Here is a 16451-nt window from a genome sequence, read left to right on the forward strand (position 1 = left end):
CTTCTCTTGGCTGTGCCAGGGGACAGCTTGGGCATCTGTCTGGAATCAGGGGTAGGTCCCAAGTACAATTGCTGTCTGGCCCTGCTCTCTGGCTTCTCTTCTGGATTTGCGCCAATTACACGAAGCCCCAGTTTTGACTCCACTCAGGCTTTGACTGCCCCTGCCCCAACCCCTTGCCCCATGTTCCCAGCTTAGAGACAATCTGTTAGACAAAGCCAGGTTCATATCCTGCCTCCAGCTCCTCCTTGCTGTAAATCCTTGGATTCAATGCTTAACGTCTCTAACTGAATGGGATTACTAAAAATGCTCACCTCGTAGGGTTATGATAGAGACAAAAGGAGAAAATCCACACTGAGGGCGTGGCCTGTGGGTGCCAGATGCTAGGTACCCAGGCAGTAGCAACTCAAGATGGTCACTCCTCTGGGCTCTACCATCCAAGCAAAGTCCTTCTTAAGTCCCCACCCAGACACCTGTTTCTAGCATCAACCTGACACAGGCTTGGGTGCCACCATCCTCTCTATGCCCATCCCGACCCCACCCCCACCCACTACAACCTACTCCTACACCCACTCAACAAACTCCTACTCGCTGTTTGTTGAGTGAAGTCATTTTCTATGCCCTAACAACATGGCAGGAGGTTGCGTTTTCCATCCTGAGCACCAGCTCTGGGCTTTTCTCCAAGGCAAACAGGAATTGGCTCACCGGGAAACAATGGGCAGAACCCCTCCACAATTCCTCCCCAGAGCCCCCAGACTCCTCCAGAACAAAGGGTTGGTGTGGGACTGGAGGCCATGGCTGACACCTGAAGTCATGGGGGCTGAGTATCCTTTCAGAGCTCGGGCTGGTTTCCTCTTACTGTTCTGTTAGTTGGAAGTTCAATCAGCGAGCCCTGGGCAGGCAGTAGCCTTGCACTGTATGGTAGGAAGAAGGAACTTCCCAGATTTCCTTTCCAGCAGCTTTGCTTCTACAGGGGGCAAAGGACTCAGCCTCTGGGTGTTCTTCTGCTTATGGTTGAATTTATCAATAAGCACCTTGTCAGTTGTCATTGAGAAGGAGCAAGAAGCTAGTGCCCCCTGCCACTCCCTGCACACCAGCAGGCTTGCTGTACTGGCTTAAGAGGGGCTTCTGAGTCAGGGATGTTAATGGAGAAGATGACATGTGATTTTCTGCTATGTGAGTGGCAAAGAGTCAATCCAGGGATCTCAAACTACAGAGTCCAGGTAGGACACGTACATAAGTGAGGCATCTCAGGGTAAGACAAGAGGGAATGGTGAGGACGTGGCGAAACGTAGCATATTCCCACCTGCCCCCCGCCCCTGCTCCCACCAACCTGAGGCACAGCCCCTTCTCAACTCAACTCAACCAACCACTCTGACTCAGTGTGGCCAGATCTTCTGATTGTTCAAAAGGATCCAGAAATTAGCCTGCTTTATAATAACTATTCCCTTGAGCTTTAAAATATTGGCTTCTGATTTTTAAAATGTTTAGAATATGCAAGTCACCTCCACCCAGACACATATTGAGGCCAGATGTGACCTGGGGTTGGCAGTTCATAAACTTGGAATTTAGTAAATGCAGATAGAATAATGATTCCTGAGGGAGAGCATGATGTTCAAAGATACAAGCTTGGTTGGATCCAACCCACACATTCCAGAAACTTCCCTTGGTGGAGTTAGCAAGTGGCAAGTGGGAAAATGGAATACGAAGACAGAGAGGGCTACCCCAGAAAGTGTCTCCTGTGCTGTGCTCCTTAATTTTTGTTCTTTATTTTGAAAGCTGAGTGGGTCTGTAAGGGAACCCTGAAGAGTTTCAAGGAGGGACTACCAGATTGCAATTTGCATCTCAGAAAGCTGGGTCCAGTGTGGGAGGGAGCGGCAGAGAATGACTCTCCAAGACAGAGAGGGAGAGAACATGGAGACCAAGCCATGATCCAGGGTGGGGCCATGAAGGTCGGCACCTGCTCCCCTCAAGTGTACAATCTGAAGCCTGGGTGGTCTTAGAATGTGGAGCATGGTGAGGGCACGTGGGGAATATAGATGCCACCTGGATCCTGGTCAGGTTTGAGTTGTGTAGGGAGGTATCCAGGATGTGCATGATTCTGGAAGTGAGGCGTGCCTGCTGGGAATCAGTCAGTCACGGAATCTAGACAAGCAATGAAGCTGGGGTTTGGACAAGTGATCCATGCTCAGCAGGGCTCTGAGCTACCCCAGCATTGAGGGGGAGGACGGGCAGGTGGGGAGGAGCTGGGAGAAAGTAGTGGGAAAGGTTCAGGGAACACTTGGAGACCTGAGGCCAGTCAACAGAGGAGGACAGTGTCTGTGGCTCGCAGCATATTTTGGGTCTTGCTCAGTCCAGGGGCAGAGCAGAAAGAACCAACGTGTGGTCGGACTCACTCAAGGACCAGTCTGTACTCCGGGAGTTTCGCAAGGAGTCCCCCTGGGAGCTCAGTCCAGCACAGCCTGCTAGCCAGTTGAGCCTAGGTCTCAACAGCATGACCTCTAGAGGTGCTTCCTGCTGTTTAGCTAAGAGTTCCTTTGTTGAAGAAAAGGAAATGCACGGATTAGTCTCTGGCACACCATCAGTGACAGCAACGGCAGCAGGTACCACAGCTCTGCCATGGGGAACACACGCATTTTCTTCTGCGTCCTGGTCCTTTCTCCCTTGAGGGCTGCACTGCTGAAAGGCAGCTTCCCTGAGGACAAGCTGTTCCACGGGGGGTTGGCAGTCCTTGCCCAGCAGTGGTTCTCTCTGATCCAGAGGGCGGCAGCCATCACCTTAATACAAAAACCGAGGTCCCTGTCCGTCCAGTCCTGCTCACTGCAGCCCCACAACAGGTCCCCGCTTTACCGGGAAGGACATCAAGTCCTAGAGAGTCTAAAGCGGCAAAGCCAGAACCATCAAGACCCAGAACCCCAAGCCCCTAACTGATGGTCCTGGCCATCCTCCTTCTGCACCCACACTCCCTGCACGGTGACCGCTGGAAAGGCAGGGTGGGGACACATCTGACACCCAGAAGAGACAGGACTTCAAAGTCCTCTCCAACGTTGGTGCCCTCGGGGGGTTTCCTCGGGGAAAGGCTGCCACTGGTATTAATGGGGATGGATGCTGTTTCTGAATGCAGCTCCATCAAGAAGGGAACAAAAGAGAGGGAAGAAAGGCCGGCTTAAGGTAGAGCCCTTTCAAGTGCTGCCGAGGCGAGGTGGGTTCAAGAGCAAAGCGCGGCACTGTGGCTAGGCATTCTGCTTCCCTTTAAAGAGCACAGATTTATCCATGGCAGGCCACATGAATGAAAGGAGAGGCTTTCAGAGCTGCCAAGATCCCACTTCAGGGGTTTTGCAGGAGTCTATTTCTAATGCAACGATGCAATGCGGGGAATGACAGCCGAGGTTACCACTGTATCTGCGGCAGGAGGCGCGGGCACTGCGATAAACGGACACTGAGTCACTGGCCAGTGGAGGTGCTAGGGTCTGAATGCTGGTGTTCCCCACCCCCACCCCAGATTCACATGTCAGAACCCTAACCCTCAATGAGATGCTGTTAGGGAGTGGAGCCTTCTGGGAGGTGATTCGGTCGTGCAGGCGGGGCCGTCATGATGGGAGGAGTGCCCTGTCCCGGAGAGCCCCCAGAGCTCCCTCACTTCCTCCACCACAGGAGGTTAGAACAAGAAATCAGACCCAGATGGGGTTGGATATGGGGGGGGCTCCCCCGACCATGATGCCTCCCTGATCTCAAACTCCCAGCCTCCAGGACTGTGAGCAATAATACATTTTTTTTTTAAGATTTTATTATTTATTTGACAGAGAGAGATCACAAGTAGGCAGAGAGACAGGCAGAGAGAGAGAGAGGAGGAAGCAGGCTCCCTGCTGAGCAGAGAGCCCGATGCAGGACTCGATCCCAGGACCCTGAGATCACGACCCGAGCCGAAAGCAGCGGCTTAACCCACTGAGCCACCCAGGCGCCCAGCAATAATACATTTTTGATAAGCCACCCAGTCCCTGGTATCATGCTCTAGCAGCCCAAAAGGACAGAGACAGTAAGATTGAATGATTTTTCATATAAACCCACTCCTGGATCACGATTCCTCCCTACTGGTGTGGTACAGGTGAAGATTCCAACTTGACTATTTCTCTCTAGCCCGCTCACCAGCTATCTCACAACTACTTGTGGAATTAACCTTTGCTTCTTTTTCACTCCCTGGCATCTTCCTGACAGTATGTTGAATCCTTACCCGCAGCAGATGAAGGGCAGGGTGGCCCCATTCTCCAAGCACAGGAGACCCCAGTTCCTGCTCTGCCAGTGTTTTCACTGGGCAAATCACTTAACCTTTTGGGGCCTGCGTGTTTTATTTTTAAAACTAAAATGTGAAAATTAACAGGTCCCTGTTACAGAGCCCCGCACATCGTGGGGTCAAGCAAATGAGGTCATTAACATTTTTCACTGATCTCTTGGAATCTGCATCCCCTTCCTGGAAATATGTTCTAGTAACATGTCCATCTGGGACAGGGATTTTCACCTGGGTTGGTGAAGGCATCACATTTAGGGAGTAAATTTTGCTGAGAAAAGAGAGGCTGATTCGTTTGAAAACAAAACAAAACAAAACAAAAACCATGTTCTAGTATATTTTGTATTTGAAAAGTTCATAAAATGAATAGTCTGTAAGAAAAACTGTAGAAAGTAATGCTGAACAAAATCTTGCTGGGTGTGAAAATAGAGAAAAATCAAGACTTTTAATTGGGGGCACCCTCTGTCTGGGGAGCGGTGAGACTCAAGGGATTTTATTCATTGTACGTGGAACCTTCAAGGGTTGAGTGGAGATGATTTAATATAATAATGGGTTTTCTGAGCCAGAAGGAATCTTAACGATGCCCTGAGGACTCTAACCCATCTCTTGGGTAGGGATTGTTCATTATGTCCCTTCCCAGTAGCGTATTTCCTCTAGAGGGAAATCTGTCCCATGGCCAGACCGAGGGAGCCCTGACTTTACCTATCCAAGAAGGACAGAAGGAAGAAGCAGCCATTATCATCACACAAGGATGGGGTTCAAAGAAGGTGGGGAATGAGTAGCATCCATTGCGAGAGTTCTTTTGATGGGGGACATAGACCAGATTGGAGAGGCGCCAAGAGAGGGTAGAATGAGGAACACAGATGACTAGTGTAGACGATTCCTTAGGAAGTTTGCTAAGTGCTGGCAAGACATAGAGAAAGTACAGAAACCTTATAGAGTTAAGGTTGGATTGTTTATTTAAGATGAGAAAAGCAGGGGCACCTGGGTGGCTCAGCGGGGTAAGCCTCTGCCTTCAGCTCAGGTCATGATCTCAGGGTCCTGGGATCGAGCCCCGCATCGGGCTCTCTGCTCAGCGGGGAGTCTGCTTCTTCCCCTCTCTCCACCTGCCTCTCTTCCTACTTGTGATCTCTGTCCGTCCAATAAATAAATAAAATCTTTTTTTTAAAAAATGAGAAAAACAAACATACATATAAATGCTAGTGGGTATGAGCCAGTTGTATGGCCGAGGAATCAGGAGCTGGGATCCTGAATCCACCTCCTGGGTCCAAGCCCTGGTGTCCCTACTTAGTCCCTGTGCTGCCCTAGGAAGTATTTCACCTTCTCTGTGCCTGAGTGTCTTGTCAGGTGGAACGGGTAAGCAGTGCTGCCTCACAGGGCTATTGTGAGGCCCAAGATATATATCAGAAGTACGACAGACCTGGAGGGATGTTGTTGAAGATATGGAAGGGAGAAGAAGTAGTTGATAGAGCAAGAGTCTCCAAGGCAGGAAGGGATGCGATTCAGAGCTCAGGCAGGTCTGGATAAGAGAACAGCTAGCTCCTACAGGGCTCCTGGGTCTGGATAAGAGAACAGCTAGCTCCTACAGGGCTCCTGGGTCTGGATAAGAGAACAGCTAGCTCTTCTCTTGTAACAAAGGAAGGGAGGAGGAGGCAGACGTCTTCTGTTTACAAATATTCACTGAGCCCTTATGATGTCCAGGCACTGTGCCCAACGCTGGGGGTGCAGCCGCAGCAAGACAGACACGGCGCTTCCGTCACGAAGCTTACATTCCGGGGGCAGAGTCAGACAGTGCGTTTAATACATGAATATGGTGATAAGAAGACAAAAGGAGATGGGAGCGGGGAGGGCCACGGTGGGGAGAATAGCAGAGCAGATGCTATCTTAAATGGGGTGGTCAGAGATGGTCTCTCTGAGAAAGTGACATCGGGGCCCATGTTTGAAAGGACAGGGAGTGAGTCATGGAGAGATTTACAGGAAGAGTGTTCCAGGGAAGGGGAACAGCCAGTGCGTGAGCGCTGAGGCTAGAGCACCCCGTAGGGGGACATGGGTAGGTGGGCAGTAGTGATCGCAGTGAAGCTAGGATTTCCCTTCTTCCTCCCCAAGTCATGCTTCTGGGAGGCTTAGTCCTCTTCTCTACAGGTGGAGGGATACCTTCAGTCTTCCTGACTCATCTACTCATTCAGCAGCCCTCTCCTGGGCATGTTTGATGTGCAAGAGAGACACACCCCACCCCCGCAACACGGAGATGAGCAGGACCCTGTCCTATGCTTGGCTGCGGTCTGGCGAAGTCGTGTGCTAGGTGACACTGCAGTGGTGGGGAGCACCTTGGTGCAGGTAGGACCAGGACCCAGAAGTAGGACAAGCGCTCTGGCTTGCTGTAAAGCAGGGACTTCAGGATGGGGTCAGGGGGCTCTCAGAAAAGTCTCTACAGCCTTGAATGATTTACAGAAGTCTTCTCGGCCGATAGCTTTACTGTCTCCAGCTCAAGCCACAGAATAAATATGTCTCACCTCTGAGTTTTAATGGCCTTGGTTTCTGGGGTTTTGAGTGTTTTCAGGGTTTAGGAATGCAGCATTCTCTCAGAAGTCTTTCTATTATAAAGTCTGTCTCCTTTATAAAATGGGTATGGGTTTAAGGATAGAGAGTCCCACCTAGATTGGTAAACAGTGCCTCAGTTTATGCCAAAAAGACTCAGGTTTGAGTGAGAAATCATATGGTCCCCTTCTCCCCACCCCATCAAAGGTAACAGTTTCATAATGAGAAAGGATCAGCAATAAACCGGGTATAAATATTTGGCATCCAAGTGCCTTATTTACTTGAATTTGGATGTGTAGATCCCTATCTGTGCTTTTATATGAAGACTAGAGAAATTGCCTGGAACATAATCAAAGCCCTAAGTTCACATGGGTGTTTTCTGAACTTGAGCAAAGGGAAGAACCAGGAGTGAGCTGGTTCTTTTTTGTACGCCGATGGAAGCTGATTCACAAGCAAAAGTTTGCTGAAATCAAAGCAAATGGGTAATATTTAATAATTCAGTAATACACTAATATTTAAAGTGAAAGAAGGGAGGACAGCCAAGAAAGGAGCTAGGCGGCTGACAAGGAGAGCTCAGGGGCATAAGAGAGACACCTGTAAGCTCGCTGACTTCACCCTGGTCCTTGACACCAACAGCAGAGATCTCGATCTTCCAGTGGTCATGGAAACACCACTGTCAGGGTTGAACCCTACCGAGGTCTCTTCTGAGCTCTGTGCCTGGTGTGTTTCAGTATCTGTGAGGTTCAAGGGCTTCTGTCCAATAAGACTCACTGTCCAGGAAAGGGTGTCCCAGAGACTGGTGAGCACATCAGGAGAGCTTCAAGCTTGACCTGATGAGCGAGAAGCTGAGTTCATGGAACCAGAAGAAAGAGGCAAACTGGTGACAAGTATGGGTGACCCTGGGAATAAGTCTAAATCTGATGGAACTACCAAGCCAGAAGCGTCACTTGCTGCTTATAAAACTGAAGCTGCTGTGACCTTTAGAGTCACAAGGAGTCCTGTCTGGCGGTCCAGAAGTGACCGACCAGTTCCAGCTTTCAGTATGATCCATGGTCGTTGTCAACACTGGTAAAGAGCTGGCAGTGCTGGAGTTCATGGTCCTCCTTTTTGGAGCTGTGCCTTCAGGAAGCCTATGCTGGATCAGAAGGACATTGTCCAAAAGAAATATGGCAAAGATGCCTCTCACATGGGGGATGAGAGGCATTTTGCTCTTAACTCCTGAGAGCAGAGGTCAGCAAAGTGTGACTCATCGGTCATATCCAACCAGCCACCTATTATCATGTGGCCCTCAAGCCAAGAATGTTTTGGCATTTTTTAAAGGTTGGGAGAAAAAAAAAATCAAAGGAAGTGTAACACTAATATCAAGTGCTTTATAATCTGTCCTGCAGTGTTCTAAAGCCTGGAACTCATTAGCTCATGCACTCCTTACTAAAACCCTGTGAAGTGGTTACTCATTCTGTAGACCAGGAAACAAACGGAAACTTCTAGATAGGTTAAATAATAGTCAAAGATCACACAGCTAACGATTAATTCAGCTAGAACTCAGACCCAGGGAGTCTTATTATAGAGCCTTGTGTTCTTAACTTGCATCCCCATATGAAATGTTCTCCTACGCCATAAGTGTAGATAAAGTAGAAGTCCAAAAGAGAGACTCAAGACACACATTTTGATGAGTTCATGGGAGGGAAGACTTTATAGAGGAATGATGCCACCTTTCTATCATGATGACAGGACTACTAACTTCAAATCTCAATTAATCAAGCTCCAATATCCCCCCAGAAGGAACTGCATTCTTCTCATTGCAAAACCTTCCATTTTTCCTCTTGGTCCACAAAGGCTAAAATATTTTGCTGTCTGGCCCTTTAAAGGAAAAGTTTGCTGACTCATATCCCACAGAATACGAACGTTGGAGTTGCTATGGAATGTGACTAGAAAGGCTGGCTACCCTTACAAGGTGACGAATGGCATGAGTGCTGTAGCCTCTAGTTCTTAGAGTTTGGAAAGTATGACCTCGAAATTCAGGTCTCTTGATGAACCCAGCCATTGCATCACTCCTGAGTAGCTGATGACGGGGTCCAAGTCCTTCATCAAGGACTACCCAGTGGTATCTACTAAAGATGCCCTAGAGCAGGATGGCTAGAATGCTGGGAAGAAGTTCCCACGAATGCAGGTAGTATACAGGTGTTGTGGGCGGTCTCACGGTGACCAACCCAAAACAAATGACTAAGCCTAAGCCTATGGACAACACCACATGTAACTGCCTTCTGCTCAGAGTGAATCAGACACCAGTGACAGAGTGTCTTCAGGAATGCAAATTGGCCTGGTCCAAAGGATGGGGTGCCATGTTTCCCACTGTGCTAGGGCAACTGAAAATACTTTTTTTGCCAACCTCATAGTGTGGCTGTGCACTGGATCAACAAGGCTGGGCCCCTTGCCCATCTGAGCACTTGGCCAAGTACAATGAGCTCCATGAAGGAGGAGATGGACAGCAAAGCTTAATTTTCTGGCAACAAATTCAGGAAGCTCCTCACCAAGTAAGCCCTGGGCCAGAGAGCCCCTGACCCATCCAAGCACTGGTCAGCTGGTAGACCCTCTGCTCCTGTTCTAATCACAGGGGCTCAAGGATCAAGACACAAACACTTGGGAAGGGTCTTTCCCTCTCTTGACTCTGAAGTTCTGCCTCCTTAGAACAGCCGCATCAGAAGTTAGGTTTCCAATGCATGCAACTACATGGAAGAATCTTTTAAAAATTACACTAAGTGAATTTCTATTCGATGTATTGTTAAAATTCAAGCCCAGATTCAACTGTTACTGTAAATTATTTTTAAAGTTATAATTACATGCTTTGTCATTTAAATACAGTTTCATAATTACAAAAAAAAAAATTACATTAAGTGAAAGAAGCCAGACACAAAGGTCAACTATTATATGAGTCTGCTTACATTTTTATATATATATAATATATATAATTTATATACACAAATTATATATAATTTTATATAAGTAATATTATTTATTTAATTTATATAATTAATTCATATTAATTTATATAATATATAAATATATATATTAAAAATACGGAATAGAAAAATTTATGAAGCTAGGGGGTAAAATAGAGGTTACCAGTGGGTAGGAGAATAAGGGATGAGGGAGGTATTGTTTAATGGGTGCAGAGTTTCTCTTTGGGCAATTAAAAAAAATTCTGGAGCTACGTAGTGGTAATGTGCCTACACAACATTGGGAATATACTTATGCCACTGAACTGTACACTTTAAAAGGGTTAAAATGGGAATTTTGTGTTAAATATATTTTCCCCAATTAAAAAGAAACCCATCCTCTAATGCTGAACCCAGAAGCCCTAGCTCTATCCGTGTGACTGACCCCAAATGAATGATCCCTTTTCTTCCAGTCCTCCCCACCATGCATTTCTGGGCCATATATTTATAGTGTATCCCTTAGACAACGGGAAGGAACCCCAACTGGTTTTATGCAAAAATTGAAGGAAAAGGGGCTCCTGGGTGGCTCAGTTGTTTAAGCATCTGCCTTCAGCTCAGGTCATGATCCCAGGGTCCTGGGATCGAGCCCCACATGGGGCTTCCTGCTTGGCGGGGAGTCTGTTTCTCCCTCTCCCACTCCCCATGCTTATGTTTCCTCTCTCACTGTCAAATAAATAAAATCTTTCAAATTTTTTGAAAAAAAAAAAAAAAAAAACATTCAGTATCCTCCCAAAACTCTGAAGGAAGGAAGGAAGAACCATCTGCAAATTCATGATTTGTGCTTTAGTTTAACCTTTTATTCTCAAGACTAGTCAGTTGTTTAGGTTGGGTCTAGACTCTTAATTAAAGCTGACAGTTTGTTTACTGAGCCTCTCTCTCCAGTGACAAACAGAGAACACAGGAGATTCTAAACAGCTACAAGACCCCAACACACTGGATGTTCCCTTACCCATCAACAACTGGGCTTGGGCAAAGAGACAACACAGAAATGCAGCTTTCAGATTTGCTAATTGCTTTTCACTAGAACAGAGCTAACTGTACATGATGCCTTTTTTTTTTTTCAACATATCATTTTTATGCATTGTTTTAGTTTACCAAGTACACTCTACTCAGAGGGAGTATTAGGTCAGTGGTGGAAAGAAGATCGCTGTCCTAAAATGCAGGGCTGTAATCAATTTCTATCATCACTATGGCTAAGAATATTTAACAGGGTCAAATGCACAGTGGTTACTACTAGAAATATACCGTGTTTTATAGAGTTCTTTATGTGTGCAAGTGCTTTTCTATATGTCTTCTCCTTTGGATTATCCAAGTGCCTTTATTTCTATGACTTCAGCACACTGTGAATTATCTTTAGCAAATTTTTCTCACCTGATCATCTTCTTATGTCACTCAACCAAGCAGGTATCAGCATTCCTTCATTGTAAGGAAGGCAAGCTTATTTTAATAACACTGAAGGCAAAATCCTAATCAGAAAAAAAAAAGAAAATCCCTTGTCGGTTCATGTGATTCTTGTTCAGCCAAACATCTGCAGTCTGTTTCTTGGAATGATGGTGTGCCCCATTCTATGGCTATCTGAGAGGGGGAACTGTGTCTTGTACAGGTATAAATCGTATGCAGGAACATGGCATGCTCACTGGGAAGGGAAGACTTTGGAAGAAAAGTCCCACCTAACCTGGAAGTTAGATTTGATTCAGTAAGCCTGTGAAGGTGTGAAGGCTGTGAAGGTGAACAAGACAGGGTCCCCGCCTCTTTTAATACAGGTTTTATCATTATTTAGGTATGGTCAGACCAATAGGTCAGAGGATGATTGCCACTAAAATGATATTTTATTATACTTCCAGATCCCAGGTCACCCAGGAAGCAGAAAGATGAGGAAGACTGTGGGCAAGAGCCTTTATTGTCATTCTCATAGGAAGGAAGAGTGAGGCAGGGCAAGCAGGCTGAGGCTGGTTGAATAAATCCAGCAGGCTCTGGACATGGGGGCTGCCCCTAGCTGTCCAGTACCTGGCTCTGGGGTGATTAGGGCAGACGGATAGTAGCCCAGAGTGTGAGACCCCAGTAAGGAAGATAACAAGATAACAGTGGTGTGGGCACTAGATTGGTTGGTTTGCCTTTGAAAGGTACACTCCCAAATGAGTTGTTTACTGTCTCTAGGAATTGGCTAACCTGGGAGGGTCAGTTTCTCCAGAGTCCACAAGGCTTCAGAATACAGAAAAGACAAGACTTGGTTAATGCATGCCCTCCAAGGACTGATGTTCTAGTGCGGTGAACAGCCAAGGAAACTGCAACCGGGACCAAATCTCCAGGCCCTGGTTCCAATTCTAAGAGAAGGAGTTTGGACCATGCACATGAGATTTCTTTAAAGCCCCCCCCCCTCATCTGTGAGTTCAAGAAATTGTTGAAATAATTAAATAAGCACGGAAGTCACAGATGCTATAAGACAATTGAATACTCTGGGAGGAGAAGGAAAAGATGGAAAAATGAAAATGGGATGGTTTGGAAGGGAAACACAGATGTTGGCTCAGGGGTCAGCTGAGGAAGGTGACAGCAGATAGGCTGGCTGGTGGGAGATCCCTCTTCCTGGGGGGCAATGGGCAGAAACAAGGGTTAGAGCAGAAATTCTGAATGGAGACAATTTTGCCCCCCTGCCCAGGGGACATTTGGTGAGTCTGGTGACACATTTTTGGTTGTCATAAATTGGGGGGTGGGGAAAGGGCTGCTGTTGGCGTAAAGTGATGGAGGCCAAGATGCTGCTGAACTCCATAGGTCTTGGTGCCACTCAGGACCTGGTCTGGAGGCAGAAGAGAAAGACCTGGGACAGCTGTTGTTGGGCAGGTGGTTCTCTCCAAACCCCTGGTCACATTAAACCAGAGGGCTGCACAGAGACAGTGCTCTCTCTCCTGATGCCCACTTCGATTTCATGAAAGACACCATGCATGGGGTTTGTTGAGGATTGCTTTTTTTGTATAAGCCAAGTTTTAAGTTTTTATAAAGTCAAATCTGTCTTATATTTTCTCTTATGACTTCTTCTTTCCCTTCTGAATTTTAAAAAGTCCTTTGCATACACTCTTCATACCTCATCAAAGATTTGATAAATATTCTCTTCCATTTTCTCACCGGTTTCTTATGGGATCCCTTCCTTAAATGGGTACCTCTGCAATTTAGTCTTTTTCAGAGGGTTCTAGAAGTATTCTCAGAAATAATATGGCTTTAGGAATTCCAGTGATAAGTATTTTTGTATTAATGACATTGTGTTCTTTTCAAATGCCATCTAATCCCTATATCAAACACATATTTTCACAGATGGCATTGCTTAGGATCAGGAGTTTTCAAAGACGAGTCAGTTTTAAAACTTAAGGAGGTAATGTTGTGTGTGAGTGATAAAACATGGTGAACTGGTGGTAAGAGAATAGCTGGCATTTAGGAAACACTAGTTAAATCACTTGAGATCATTTTGATGTATAGACTAAAGTAATACTCAACTGATTCCCCTCCTCCTCACCTCCAGATTGTTAACCAACTACTCCAAACCATTTACTGAATTTCTCATTGATCATGATTTTTTAAAGTCATACATCAATTCTTATATGAAGTCTTTCTGGATGATCTTTTTTGTTCCATTAACCTTTCATTAGTCTTGAGCTATTACCACACTTTTAATTACTGCACTTGACTGAGTATCTGGCCCCACAGGTCTTCCCTCCCTGTGAAGAGTACTGATTTTGAGGACAGGGGTCAGGATGGGGGGATGTGCAAGGTCAGTGACATGTGGACAGCAGTACACCCAGGAAAGCCCTTGGGGTTTGATCTGAGTAGATGTAGTTACAGGTCCCGAGCTGGCCCGATATTCCCAGACCCCTGAGTTAAAAATGCCAGAGCAGAGCCTTGTCTTCACAGGGAGAAACAAGGAGAGACAAAAAGGAAGTACTAGGCATTGATTTAAAATGTGAAGAACCAATGACACTCCATGCAATCAAGAACTAGACTGGGAGGGATGGAAATTGGAGACCTGAGGAAAGACCTAAGGGAGGAGGCTCTGGGCAGGACATAGCGTACTTCCTGTTGTCGGATTGTCTGGCTGTGAAGTGGAAGAATGTTGGCTGATGCCAAATAATGCTGAAAAGATGTTTCAGTCCATCAGGAAAAGGCATATATGTTTTCACACAAATGCATACACAAAACCCACACACAGCGTTATAACTACAGATAAGGTAACCCTAAAGAAAGCAGACAGAAAAATCCAGACTCAACAGTGTAGAGACAGGCATTCACTTCCCCCAAAGAGTTCTCATTAAATCACAGGATCCCTTGAAACATACAGTTTCGCCAGTGATTTAATCGTTTCTCCGGAGTGCTCCAACACCCTGACAGAAAAGCTAGATGGAAGTTTAGAAATGAGAAAAGTGTGAAGAGCTCCTCCACCACACATCCTATAAACCAGTGGGAGAAAAAAATATTCAATTTAATAAAAATAATTCACAACTTTTAAAAAACACGCACAGGGCACAAAGTGGACTAGGTACTGAGGGTGGGTGGATTCATCTCTTCCCTGGCCCTGTGTGATAGCAAAGCAGGGTGACACTTCATGGCCCCAGAGGCCCCCTTCAGAATGGAATTTTCCAGAAACGAATAGGGGCTGGAAAGGGCCCTACAAGGTTTCTACTCCAAAACCCTATATTCTAGAGGAAGAAGCAAACGACCCTATTAATCACCAATCTCCTGCTCCTTGCCCACAACAAAGTGACACCACTTATTATTTTTCCTGCCACCAAAAAAGCAAATCATTACCATATTCAGGATTCTGTTGAAGTTCTGGTGTCTCAGGTTTAGAATGTGAGGGACAACATCCTAACACGTGAGTGAGAGCAACAGAAGACCAGGGGCAGATGCTGAATCATGCTAGAGTGAAGGCCAAGTCATGCTAAGACATCCTAGAGCAGATACTGAGTCATGCTAGAGCAGATGCTGAGCCATGCTGAGTCATGCTGAGGGATTAACTAGGGGAGATTCATCTCAAAGAAGTTAGTCTCAAGACTCAAATGATCTCAAGTGGAAACACTCCTACCAATTGAAACAGTGTTCAAGTGGGTGGGGGGGATCTGGGAGGCCTACTTCCCTGTAAAATGCTTGGGTCTGTGACTGTGCCAGGATGTTGCCCACTCTGGAGAAGCCAGAGTGAGATCTCATCCCCCCTCTACGGTTCTCCAGGCAGGCTGCGGGATCTCCTGGTGATTGAAGAGGGCTTTGGGAAGAAGAGCTGGGTTTATAAATAATGCATTTCCTTTGTCTTGCAGGGATTCTGGAGGCAGAGGTACAATCAGATCAGCTGTGAACAGCTTACATAGCAAATCTAATAGGTTTGTAAATTAGATTTTGTGTTCATTTGTTTTTGCTGTAAGGCAGCTATTAATCTGCTTCTCCTCTTTGCTGGATGTGCCCTTCTTACTTAGCAAATAGATCTGTTTTGTTTCACTTTGGCTTTGCATTTCCCTAATCACTTTTGGGGAGGAGCTGTCGATAGAAGAGCCCAGGAAATGGCCCAAGGTCTAGAGGCTATAGAGATGGAAAACTCAGATGGGAAAGAGCTACTTTCTGGAAAAGAGCCCACACATTTTGAAGCACTTGAGCCACGAATGTGCTTATTCATAACTTGCATTTTTGCTGAGCAGTGGAAGCTCTAAAGAAAATCAGGTCTCTCATTCAATTTCATTGTAGTAGGTGTCTTATCTGGGAGATTAAGATGGAAAATAAAACATTCAGGAACTTCACAAAGACCTCTTAAAAATATTTAGGAAGTCAACACAGCGATGTTCATCTTGACTGTTGAATGCACAATCTAAATTCTGAAAGCGAGTTTTCTCCTGTGATGATCCTTGGCCAGAGGCTGTTTGATACACAGAAGTGAGCAAATGGTTTGCAAGCTAACAAACCCACACTTGCCACTGACTATGGTTGGACCAGGCTTTTGAGTCCGATTGTCCACTGATGACAACTGCCCCATAGCTTAAGGAACATTGGAAGGAAGAAAGATTGCCACATTGTTTGACACAGTTACTACTGAAAATGAAGTCCTTGTCTTACTTTCTAAATATCCTACTGTGGTCAGTCTGGGGATGAGAGATCCAAATGGTTTGGAGTAGGGTCTCTTATTTGCCCTTCTATAGATTTTTTTTTTTTTTTTTTTTTTTTTTTTTAGGTCTCTTGACCATATCCGACCTATTCAATATGTCCATTCCTAACCCCCCACTTGATTCAGGAAAGTGACCCCTCTCTCCTTGACATCATTGCTTCTGGCTCTCTAATGACAAATGAAACTTGCACTATGCCTAGTAAAATGCAGAAATAAAAAAGGAGACCACGTGGCCCTAAGTTCTTCTCTTTCTATTGTGGAAAAATGTCCCCTTTTGGAGAAACAAGATCTTGACCCATGATCTTGCCACAGCTGTGCTCCATGGTAACTTGAGGGAGGAAGAGTCTTACTCAAAATCAAGTATGAGAAGCAGGAAGAAAAAGCCTTGGGAGTCAGGCAGACCAGGATTCATTCCCCGTGCTTGTTAGTTGGGGCCATGAGCAAATTACTTCTCCCATCTGAACCTGTTTCCTCATTGCATTGGAATGACCCACTAATCCAG

The 16451-nt window shown here is 46.0% G+C and overlaps 1 protein-coding gene across 1 annotated transcript in view; it reads left to right on the plus strand.

The window, feature by feature from the left end:
* The window catches only part of ST8SIA2 (ST8 alpha-N-acetyl-neuraminide alpha-2,8-sialyltransferase 2), a 66719-nt gene that overhangs the window by 18625 nt on the left and 31643 nt on the right, over nt 1-16451 (plus strand). Inside the window, exon 2 of the mRNA XM_013046659.2 lies at nt 15114-15176. Coding sequence (XP_012902113.1) covers nt 15114-15176 — 63 coding nt within the window. The remainder of the gene's footprint in view (nt 1-15113; nt 15177-16451) is intronic.

This window comes from Mustela putorius, unplaced genomic scaffold (assembly GCF_011764305.1).
Source record: "Mustela putorius furo isolate JIRA1106 unplaced genomic scaffold, ASM1176430v1.1 tig00003875_pilon_pilon_pilon, whole genome shotgun sequence".
Taxonomy (NCBI): Eukaryota; Metazoa; Chordata; class Mammalia; order Carnivora; family Mustelidae; genus Mustela; species Mustela putorius.